Source organism: Cylas formicarius, unplaced genomic scaffold (assembly GCF_029955315.1).
Source record: "Cylas formicarius isolate icCylForm1 unplaced genomic scaffold, icCylForm1.1 PGA_scaffold_5__7_contigs__length_24384050, whole genome shotgun sequence".
Taxonomy (NCBI): domain Eukaryota; kingdom Metazoa; phylum Arthropoda; class Insecta; order Coleoptera; family Brentidae; genus Cylas; species Cylas formicarius.
The window spans coordinates 2,941,964-2,953,257 of NW_026844341.1; the positions used below are offsets into that span (position 1 = coordinate 2,941,964).

Consider the following 11,294-nt stretch of genomic DNA (forward strand, 5'->3'; position numbering starts at 1 on the left):
TTTTTTTTCTAGCTAAACTAATTAAACCCAAATTGAAGTTTTAACACATCGCCGAATTCATCCACTTTTTGACTGCGCGAGTACGTCCCTGGACTGCGTGCGGCACGTGCCACTTTCGGACGGAAATCGATGATTCTTGGCCACCCCCGATCCAGATTTCGCGTCTACATTCTCGGGAGTATCTTCCACGCACACGAAAATCATTTTCTACTTTTTCAAAAATGCTTGGTTTTGGGAATTGCTCCTACCTGCCGACGCGTTTGGCTTTTTGGGAAATACACGATTCCGGTGTTTGCGATTCAAGCTTTGCTCACGGTGGAAGAGACTCACATAACCAAAACAATAACAAATCACGCACTTGAATGACTGTCGGTTGAAGGTACTTCCCTAATATTAACTGTTTTTTAATGTGTATACAACATATCGGTGGACGCAATTTTGTTCCTGTGCAATATAATTAGGTATTTATTTGGTCGGTTGATTTTTCTTGTTGCGATTTAGTCCTACCCATAGGTATATAAAATTTATGCTTGTGTCTTCCATATTATTACTTAGTTCGTAAGTGGTAGATTACATTTTTGTTTGTAAGCAAAGACTGATTTTTTTATCCGTCATATTATGTGTGTAAATTTAGTCTTTCCGTGTTTTATCATACGTATCCTTGTAAATTTGTGTCGCATGTAATCTTGTGTTTGTATTGTATTTTTCGTTAATTTTTTTTCTTTTCTTTCGAGCATTTTATATTCTATTTTGTTTTGGTTAGTTGCGGACATAAGCAGGCGACTGGGTTCGATTAGCTCGTTAAACTAACCAAATTTATTCCACGGGGGTTCGCTTTGAACGTTTGTGCCCGTTTCAAATTCAAATTCACTTTTTCAATCCGCACCTAAACAGTTTTGGCGCTCTTTATTATATGAGCAATTATTATAAATTAGTATGTAACCAAAAAATTTATTAAATCACATTGGTTAACACCAAAATTACATCAAAAATTATTTTAGTGATGAGTTGTTTTTGGTATTTAATAATTTGAAACAGTTTAAAAAATGTCAACAAACATTTGATTAATGCAACTTTAATATCCAGTGACGTAGTCAAATTATAAACAAGTCAATATAACACATGTTCTTGATTTTTGCACTGGTAAATAATAAAAGGGGTATTTTTATCAGCAAATATAGGTATCAGCACCATTTAATTATACATATCTAGAACAGTTCTCTAGCGTATATATGTTTAATATATAGAAACCATCAATGTACAAAATGTCTAGGAATTCTGCAATTCTGCAAACTGACCAATTTACCAACATTATGCATTGTGCATTGGATACAATGCCCAATTACGTGAGTTTGTTAATTGGCGTAATAGTGGGCGGAAAGAAAGAAACATTTTTGGAGAAGCTACATACATTATTTAGTAATGAGAGCTATAACAATGCATTTCTATCATTTGACTGACGAAAAAACATCATTAATATTCTGTAAGTACAAGTCGCAGACAAAAACAAATACTACAAGGTATTAAATATAAGTTATACCTTCAATTTTTATCATCATCAACTCAAAACTAGAAACTAGAAACTAACCAAAGCTTACCAAATACTTGCTTATTTCCGTACGAAACTATTATGAGTATTGGCAACAACGAATTCCACTCAAACATTTAACGCCTTATCAAATAATACGGTATTTACAATTTTAGGTTAGGTTTATGTTTACGTTTGTGTCAAGGCCGTTGTACATGTATTTGTCATGCGTATTTCTACGTAGGTTGGTATAGTGGTTCAATTTGTTAACAGGTCTGCTAACCGATCGACAATTTTGTTTAGATTTAATTTTATTTATCAACAGATCGTCTATTCAATGCGAAAAATAAACACTTTCAATCCTCAAATCCCCTAACGCATCACAAATTTTGCAGGTAGCCAAAAACGGCGCAGTAAATCTGCAGATTACCGAAAATACAAGTGATTTTGCATAATTCCAGGTAAATTGGTCAATTTGCAGAATAAGTAAAAATTTATTTAAAGAATTTGTTTTCAAAAGTAATGATAAAATCATTTCCCGAAGAGAAAAAAATCTGAATTGCTCCGAATAACCATTAATTTTCAGGAAATTCCTCTGTAATACCTTGCATGAAATTAATGTGCTAAAATACATTGGAATTTTCCTGAAGTTCATTACCCTTGTACACTAAATTGTGATCATTTTTTTTACAATAAAGAATACACTTTTTCTCTTTCAACGAATGAACAAATTAAAACTTATTTTTCCACATGTCAGCCCGTACAGACGGTTTTATAAAAGTAGAGTAAGATTGTGCGTATATTTGAAGAATCTCAAAATATCTTCGTTAAAACTACATTTCCATTGATGCCTAGAAAATCATTTTAGAGTTTCTTTTCAATAAACAATATTAGTTTGGGCATTGGGATTTGCTGATCAAAAGCAAAAATAAATTAATATGAAGTTAAATAGACAGTCGATAAGAAGAACTATTTCAGAAATCAAAGTGAAAACTTATGGACCTAGGGGGGTGATTTTTCTTTGTCCCGTCGTCTACTTCTTTCCGCAACGAAACAGCATGCCGCCACGCACATTCTGAACATGCCCCTTAAATTGTGTCTGTGTTGCTATACACCTGCGATGTACTTAAAATAATAATATGGTCGCACAATAAAACAGTATCAAAATCCGATCTATTTTTAACTTTAACACACTTTTCACTGGTGCTAACCAACTAAAACCGCGATTTTTTAACCACACTGTGTACATAACACCATTAATAATTCGGAATCCTTCCTTATCGCTAAATGACACATTTAACGTTAAATCTGTTTACAAATAACCGATTGAAAGAACCCGTTTTGTTTAAAACGTGTGTCACGGCGCGCCACCGACATCGAAATAATCAAAATTAAAAAAAAAGAACTTCCGAGTTTGTTATTGCGGGTTTAAACGTTTCGGGTACGCACCGAGACCTTCAGGGTAAAAGCTTTCGGTTTATGCACACCGCACCGCTGTAGGTTGCACGACACCACTTCTGCATGTAACTGAGTTCCGGTTTTTGTGTGAGACGAAATCAAGGTGAGCTATTTTTGCATTTTTGTTTTTTTTTTTTAATTTAAAGCATGAATCCTGTGTGTTCTAAATTTTGCATGGTGTTTTTGACAAAACAAAAATGTTAATAAAAGTGGAGCTTAAGATAAGAAATGAAAATGTCAATCGATGATACGTTCATGAATTAGTTACCAAATTGATTTGCTAATCCGGATGGAAATGTTGCGCTTGTAGAGCAAGAGTTTGAGTTATAATGTTGGATACCCATCATTGTATTTATTTCAACTGAGTTTGATAAAGATTAAACATATTGGTTCACACCTATGCTATTTTCAGCCTATAATAAATAATGATTAAACTCACGTAAATTGTTGGATGAATAAATAATTAGTTACTTAAAATTTATTTAAATATCAAGTTAGTGGTCATTTAAAAATTGATTAACCTTAGATCAAAACAATCTTTCTCTCTTTTTAGCGATGGATGGAAAAGTACTATTTATAGATTTGAAGGCATATATAAAATACAAAAAAGAGGTTTTTTATTTTACATTTAAGAAAAAAAAACACTATTATCTACTTTATCCTTAGTGGCTTTGGACAAAGTATAAAATATAATGTTTTTAGCTGCGATAATAATTTTATCCCATGGGTCAGGTAAAGTGGCCACTTTGTCGATAACTTTTAAACCATTTAATCAACTATCATTATTGAATGAAAAAACAAAAAAAGCAACGGAAATACTAAAATTAAAGAATTTGTTTTTTCTATTCTAGTCCTTTGATAATTTAATTTTAGTAGCTTCAAAGCGTTATAATTCTTAAAGTAGATTTATAAATTATAAAGGATACATTTTATTGAACCTAGTTAATTTTGGTTAGTTTTTAGGCAGCTATCTAATTAAACAAATTTTAGATCTGGACAATGATTTTTTTTGAAGTGGCCACTTTTTCGATAACTTTTAAACTATTTAACAAATCAGTTTCCTCAATCAACTATCATTATTGGATGAAAAAACAAAACTAGTGACGGAAATACTAAAATTAAAGAATTTGTTTTTTCTACCCTAATCGTTTGATAAGTTAGTTAATTTTGGTTAGTTTTTAGGCAGCTATCTAATTACACAAATCTTAGATCTGGACAATGATTTTTTGTTAAGTTGCCATTTTTGTGCACCTCTCGCCACTACTTCTGTTTTATATTGTACTATAATTAATAGATGCAAAACATAACTATTATTATTATTATTATTATTATTATTATTATTATTATTATTATTATTATTATAAGACTAGAAATGCCTGAAACAGCTTGCATATGATCAACTACCTACTCCAGAAAACAATTAAAAACATTTTTTAAAAAATCAATTCAGATTCACAAGTACGTAAATATCTGCTCTGCAATCGACCGTATATGATTAATTGTGTCATTTTTTCAAATTGTGGGTATTTACCATTTTCAAAACTTTTATTCTACTCAATATTATTAGTAAATGTTTTTTGGAAAATAAACTCTTTTTTGTTGGGACACCATTTGATGCATCTCAAGCGAAGTAAAACCATCAATAAATTTTAACATCAGCAAACGGCAGCAGTCAATTTGCTATCTATTGTCTTCGCGAACGCATTTAAAGAAACCGCTTATTCCTTCGTTTGCTGGTTGCAGAAGGCGCGTCGCACCAGGACCGACCCCATCATCATCCTCCAAACACGTCGCTTGGAACATACCTACCAAACCGCACTCCAGACATGTACAGATACGCTGAAGACCAATGCCAGTACCCCACGGCTCACCAGTACTACCAAGGTCGCGCCCTCTACTCGACATTGCCCGGGAAACGGTCTCAGTTCTTCGGTTACGAAATTCCCCCAGAGCGATCAGTCACTCCCGACATCACCCGAGGACTGGACAAGGATACGCGACCCCTCACGAGGCAAATGGTATTCCGAAGTGACCAAAATTTGATCAGTTTGGGCGAGAAAGTGGGAATACCCCATCCGCAGGAGTTTTACAGTCCCAAGCTCGGTTATCGTGACCTGGAATCGCAGGGGGAGGAGGACTCTTTCAAGATCTCGCCGATAGATCCAGTAAGAAGCACAGGCGGGTTGAAATCGTCCACCCCTTCGCAGCTTAAAGCGGCGACTAAATTGAATTTGGACCACAAAGTAATGTCGCCAAAGAAGAGTACCATGTCCAATGAGGAGCTCTACGCGGTCATCCACAAAACTAAGAAGAAGCTCAACATCGACGACCAACCGCATAGAGCGTCTCCGGTAACCGTAGGTGAAAGCACCGCCCCTAAAAAGCCAGCGGTAGAGACCGGCTATATAGGAAGCAGACTCAGTTGGTCGCCCAGCAGGGGTGAATACATAGACCTCAACCCCGATACGGACAAAATTTCGCCGCCCAACGAATCGGGAAGTCGTCAAAGCTGCAAAGATCGCAAAAGCCCCAAGAAAACGTCCACGTTGGATTTCAAAAGGTTGCTGCTATCGAAAACTAGTTCCTTGTCAGCCAACAAAAAAGTATCCGCGGTGGAGCAATTGAAACTATCCAAACAGAAAATGGAGCAGAAACCACAGCCCACTTCCCCTGGCAACGTTAAAGACATGACAATATTAGACCTGAGCTCTTCTCCGAGGAGCTTGCTCAACAGAAGACTGTTAAATAACCCTCCAGGTTCGCCCGACAAGGCGTCCATTAAACCGACCGCGAAAATCCTGTCTCCACGGTCGCATTGGCGATTCGCCAATCCGAGAAGCGACGTATTGTCTTCCACCATCATGGAGGACTGTCGGGAAGACGAAAGCAGCGGCAATTCGTCAACGTCCATGGAGAAAAAGAAGGGAAACGCGACCCGAATTAGTCAAGCCGAAGAAAGTACAAATAGTCCACTGTCCATTAGTCAAAGGCTGTCCGCGCAGCGGGCCGAGTTTTTCGGCAACACTGCGAGCGACGGAAATGTCAAGAAGGTGCCACCAACGTTGGAAACTGCGTTTTAACGCGCTGTTTTTTTATAGTATGCATGACACAGAATAGACAAACAACCAGAAGGATAACGCTCAGTTTCCCAGCGACACTTTGCTTAACCTAAAAATAAAAAAATAACCTACAGAAAACTCTTTGTCAAGACGGAAAATGATGCAAAATGCACTCGATCAAAATAAATGTCAATACATTGAAATTTGCCATAATTGAAAACAATTTTTTAATACGCCTCTGCGTTCTACCTGTATTAAATGGGATGACGATTTGTGAAACTTCAGGGAATTTCGGGAGAGTCAGCCTTCTGTTTATTCTGTGTTCACAGCATACGAAGTTTTACATATATATCTACGCCAAAATATATTTATTTATTTTTGTATGAAACTATTACGAATTTACGAATGTATTTTTCATATTAAGTTCTAGTCTTGCAAATATTTTGATACCGAGTTCAATTTAGTTTGGTTTTATATAGCATTTTACGACTTCACTTCTTTCTGTAAAGGTAGACCTGGATCGTGGTCAAACATTCACATTCCTGTTGTCTGTGGAACTTAGAAATGCGCAAGTTGGCCACGATGTACCCTGTCCACCTAAAGATTTTATGCATCATCACAATATCTGATACTTTATGTTCGAGTGGGCATATGTAACTTTTTTGTTCTTTTTAAAGATTATAAGTATTCTAAAATAAGTTATTTATATTTAAAAGTAATATATTTCGATTTTTTGTAAATAAACTGAAAATAAAAAGGTTAAAGTGGTTTGTCGTACAATGTGATTAAAAATTTACATTGATTACATTCCTACGAGGGCCGGATCAGAAAAATGTTTTGAAGATTATAATTCCTCAATAACCAAGGCGTTTCTAGTACTTTAAAAAAAGTTTTTGTCCTCACAATAACCACACCTTTATTAATAATTATTATTAATTATAAGGCAATGAGTTGCTTGCAATTACAGATAAAGTCTAATATTATTGTATTGGACAATAAACCCCCCATAATTGTAGAATATATACAAATTTGTTACACAAATGCTTTGTCTGAATGCAACCAGAACAACAGTCTTAGAATACCTGAAGAACAATTTAATTTGCACTGTTGAAACACAGAGTCAACTATCTGAAATAAGTTTTATTATAAAAGGACATTATATTAAATTACACACAAAAATAATTTGCCTAGTGTTGAGACCGTACAGCTGGAGTAATAGGCCCCATCGGACCCATGGGCATCATTCCCATCATAGGAGGTCGCATGCCCATCATTGGAGGCATTGGTCCATGTGGACCCATCATCATGGGCGGCATTTGCCCACCAGGTCCCATGGCTAAGGAAAAGAAGCAAATTAAAACACAACTTAAAATATGTTAGTTTTTAATAAAAATATACATTGGGTTCGAATTAAAATACTTACGCCCAGGAGGCATCATGCCAGGTGCAGGAGGTGCGCCGGGCCTTTGACCCATTAACTGTGCAGGCGGCGGTATTGCAACTCCTTTGCCAGGCTGGGCAAACGGATTATTAGCAATTTTACCTGCTTTAAAAGCAGCAGTTGTGGCATCAATTAAATGTTGGGCCTGTTCTTCCATCCATTTTTGGTAGTAAAATTTTACATTATCCTTGTGCTTTCTGCCCGTACAATGAGTTTTTCTAACACTAGGCGAGTCGTGGGTTAAGTAAGTGTCACAGTAATCGCAATAGTATTTAGGCATATTTTGAGGTTATAATTTAATCTACAGGTTTGTTGCTATTTTCTTCAACATCGATGGCTTTAACTTCCTAATGACCTTATGGAATCTTCGCGTATTTGAAGGCTGCAAAATAAGTACAACAAATGTTGACAAAAACGTAAGCACTACGTTCGACAAATATTCAACACTGACCACAGAATACTACTGGTGATGTGACGGGCCCACAGAGCAAGCTTCTTCTTCCTAAGAGAGAATGCTTTTCGTGCATTTAGCCAGTTTCGAATCATCCCACAGCATTGACCACAGGCGAATTAAACATGGAGCTCAGCTACCTAGCTTTGTTTGCCGCTCACTTATAATAAACTGATTTTAGATCTGATTAAACCGGATTTTCCTTGGAAAGGATTAATGGTTAATCTCGCACAGAATATCCTAGTATAAAACACAGGATTAGGTCGCAACGAGTTGAGAAGAAACAAATCTTTGGATATATGTATATACCTCCTATATTTTAATTCTAAAATATAGTTAAAATATTGTACGGTAACTTTGAATCAAGTGCGTCATTTCAAATATAATGTTTTTGTGGATCTTAATATTCGGATGTCCATGGTATCTATTAGTTACCAATACGAGGACAGCCTTAAGATACTGATCATCAACTTTAGTTTATTTCTTAAACTGATTTTCAATGAGAATATTAAACATGGACATGAAATTTTCTTCTACTTCTTTACTTCTCGGGGCCAAAATTATAACCGCGAATTGCTACAATTTTTTCGCTTGTGAATTAGCCTGACGTTCCCGTTTCTATGGCAAACCACAGAAGAAAAAATTTAATAGTCCAATAACAAAGGAAAATGATAGCTAACGATGAAAACTTTGAACAGGTCAGAAATACCTATACGAAAACCTAAAACATTTTAAAATTATTGACAATTTTAGTTCGAAGAAGACGATGCAGCCGAAACTACAGTTGCCCTTTGCACCTCTGGCCGTAAAAGGCTTTTCAGCAAAGAGCTAAGGTGTATGATGTATGGTTTCGGAGACGATCAGAATCCATACACGGAAAGTGTTGATATAATCGAAGATTTAGTCATCGAATTTATTACAGAAATGACTCACAAGTAAGAACTGTTCATTTGTAAAACCTAATATGATGAATCAAAACAGGCACAAATTATAGGGCCATGGAAATAGGCAGAACTGGTAGAGTCCAAGTGGAGGACATTGTTTTCTTAGTTCGCAAAGACGCACGAAAATACGCCAGAGTGAAGGATTTATTGACAATGAATGAGGAGTTGAAGAGGGCTAGAAAAGCATTTGATGAAATTAAGTTTGCAGGTAACGTGAAATGAGTGTAAATGTAGACAGATTAGTTTTGTGCACCAAAGTATTCACTGCAACATTGTTTTTATTTATTATAGTGTAGTAATATTTTAGTTATGTTGGTTTACTTTGGCGATTCTTATTTAGCTGCTAGTCCACAGGGATAAAATACTTTGTGGTTTAGTTTTGGGTTTTTGTAGTATTGTAGAGTGGATGTAATTACTTATTTATTTAAAATAAAAACTGTTTTTGCATGCTTATTAGTTTTTTTTTTCTGTTAAACCTTAGTAGTTTCTGCATAAAGCAATTTTATACCCGATTATTTTTTTCAGGCAAAGATGCAGTAATAAGCTAGCAAAAACATTTTTAACTGGATATTTTAACAGTTTAAGGATAATTTCTATTATATGTGTGTATTTTCTATAAGAATTCTAGAAATAAAATGTGTAAAAATAACAATATGATATTTTATTATCTCTTATGATTATATCACAATGAAATCACCCGTTTTTGTCTTGATAAAGCAAAGTTTGTACTTTTTCAACTGCATTCTTCCCAGATAAAATTACATCATTAACACCTACACCATAATAAGAAGCACCGCACAATGATAAAGGCAAATTATACTTCCTAATATAATCCTGAATGTTTTGTATATTCTCGGTGTGTCCCACTACATATTGCGGAATGCAGTTTTTCAAAATGTTTACTTTGGAATATGCAGGGCTATCAGATATACCTAATGTCGTTTTGATTTGGTCCACTGCAGTTGTTAAAACGGTATCGGAGTTAGGATTGCTACCAAAGTATTTATCGAACCAATAACCACCCATCATAACAGTTAACACAGTATCTCCTCCACAATGGAAACAACATGAATCGAAAATAACACCCAAAATGGGAAGATTTTCCGTTGGAGGCACCAAAAAACCAAAAGCACTATTTTTTAAAACATTCCCCTGATAATGTAAATTCACAACAGCAACTGAAACACTCTTAATATTCTCTAACATTCTTCTTAAACTTTCATGTTCTTTATGAAATAAACTGGCCAAACTCTGAGCTGGAATTGCACTTATAATATGGCTAAAGGTTTTACTAGAACCACTGTTGTAATGTACCACAACTTCTGTCTGATCTTTGCCAAATTCAATAAGTTCACATTTGGTATTTAGATCAATTTCAACATCACCTTCTATAGACTTTTGTAACCCTCGTGTTAAGGTTTCCATTCCATTTTTGAACGAATATACATTCCACTTATTTTGTTTTGCTTTCTGAGCCAACCGACCCATTTTGAAATTTGCTTTGCCTCTAAACATATTTTTATAAAGACCGCGTGTTATGCTACCAAATTGTTGCTCATACTCAAACAACTGTTTCAATAAGAAATTTACACTTATTTCTTTAGCATTTCCAGCGCATATTCCACAAATCATGGAACTTATCAAATAATCTGCTACCTCTGTGCCAAACCTTCTTTGAGTAAAGTCATATATTGATTCGTCCTTTACCTTTTTCGGTTTTGTAACTATGTCTTTGACGAAATGCAATAGCAACGGTTTCGTGAATGGTTTTTGTACCCTAAGCAGACTTCTAACAGAATTGGGTAACATGCAAAGCTCACCATCGCAATAAAGCATCCGGTTTTTTGCTGCTGGGCTGTCAGAAAATATCGGCACAATTTCGTCTTCCAAGTCTAGCTCTTCGATCAAATCTAAAGTATTCGCTCCCGCTTCTCCCCTCGGCCGTATGGTTCTTGCAGCCTGTTCAAAAATGATGTTATTTTCCTTAGTTGTTTTGATCCACCCGCCTAACCTTTGAGACGATTCTATTAGCCTAGTGGTTTGGCTGGGAAGGGTTTTGGCAAGGTAATAAGCAGCGGATAAGCCGGAGAGTCCACCGCCGATAACAAGGTTAGACATTATGGATATAATCACGACATTACTTCGACTTAGGTTATATTTAGAACCTCTTATGATCTGGCATAGTAGCTAACTGGCAACCAACGATACACCCAAATATATTTCATTTCCAAGTTTTTTCTTCCCCGCAGGAGGTAACTAGAATTCATTCAACCAATGTTGCATAAGAGCACTTTCGCTGTCGGTTTTAAGCTTAACACTTATGAAATCATTTTAATGTCTGCCAAGAGACAATTAAAAAAACACAAAAGAAAATAAAAAAATCTAATCAAAGACGTTGTGTTTTCCAAAGAAA

At 35.5% G+C, this 11,294-nt stretch overlaps 4 protein-coding genes across 4 annotated transcripts in view; 2 read left to right on the forward strand and 2 right to left on the reverse strand.

The window, feature by feature from the left end:
• LOC132702563 (uncharacterized) overlaps window positions 1-6,858 on the forward strand; it is a 200,155-nt gene extending 193,297 nt beyond the window's left edge. Inside the window, exon 6 of the mRNA XM_060671284.1 lies at window positions 4,730-6,858. Within this exon, the coding sequence (XP_060527267.1) occupies window positions 4,730-6,066 (1,337 nt within the window). The 3' untranslated portion in view covers window positions 6,067-6,858. The remainder of the gene's footprint in view (window positions 1-4,729) is intronic.
• A 345-nt stretch (window positions 6,859-7,203) lies between these two features.
• On the reverse strand, window positions 7,204-7,786 carry LOC132702566 (U1 small nuclear ribonucleoprotein C). Its single transcript, XM_060671286.1, has 2 exons — window positions 7,469-7,786; window positions 7,204-7,381 (listed from the first exon to the last, which is right to left on the reverse strand). Exons 1-2 carry the CDS (start codon window positions 7,764-7,766, stop codon window positions 7,233-7,235), a joined length of 447 nt encoding a protein of 148 aa, XP_060527269.1. The 5' UTR covers window positions 7,767-7,786; the 3' UTR covers window positions 7,204-7,232.
• A 261-nt stretch (window positions 7,787-8,047) lies between these two features.
• LOC132702568 (protoporphyrinogen oxidase) lies at window positions 8,048-11,044 on the reverse strand. The gene is made up of 2 exons (XM_060671288.1): window positions 10,702-11,044; window positions 8,048-8,177 (listed from the first exon to the last, which is right to left on the reverse strand). Exons 1-2 carry the CDS (start codon window positions 10,997-10,999, stop codon window positions 8,158-8,160), a joined length of 318 nt encoding a protein of 105 aa, XP_060527271.1. The 5' UTR covers window positions 11,000-11,044; the 3' UTR covers window positions 8,048-8,157.
• LOC132702567 (transcription initiation factor TFIID subunit 13) lies at window positions 8,499-9,536 on the forward strand. Its single transcript, XM_060671287.1, has 4 exons — window positions 8,499-8,635; window positions 8,691-8,872; window positions 8,932-9,089; window positions 9,407-9,536. The coding sequence occupies exons 1-4, from the start codon at window positions 8,606-8,608 to the stop codon at window positions 9,427-9,429; spliced, it is 393 nt and encodes a 130-aa protein (XP_060527270.1). The 5' UTR covers window positions 8,499-8,605; the 3' UTR covers window positions 9,430-9,536.
• Window positions 11,045-11,294: the final 250 nt, after the last annotated feature.

Bases quoted from the DNA above. Each gene is read 5' to 3' on its own strand.
- LOC132702566 (XM_060671286.1), bottom strand. From the start codon at position 7,766: ATGCCTAAATACTATTGCGATTACTGTGACACTTACTTAACCCACGAC. The intron at 7,382-7,468 runs GTAAGTATTTTA...TCTTTTCCTTAG, and splicing joins TGGCATGATGCCTCCTGGGC to CCATGGGACCTGGTGGGCAA.
- LOC132702567 (XM_060671287.1), top strand. From the start codon at position 8,606: ATGATAGCTAACGATGAAAACTTTGAACAG. The intron at 8,636-8,690 runs GTCAGAAATACC...TGACAATTTTAG, and splicing joins ACGATGAAAACTTTGAACAG to TTCGAAGAAGACGATGCAGC. The intron at 8,873-8,931 runs GTAAGAACTGTT...CACAAATTATAG, and splicing joins ATTACAGAAATGACTCACAA to GGCCATGGAAATAGGCAGAA.
- LOC132702568 (XM_060671288.1), bottom strand. From the start codon at position 10,999: ATGTCTAACCTTGTTATCGGCGGTGGACTCTCCGGCTTATCCGCTGCT. The intron at 8,178-10,701 runs GTGAGCTTTGCA...GTTTTATACTAG, and splicing joins CCGGATGCTTTATTGCGATG to GATATTCTGTGCGAGATTAA.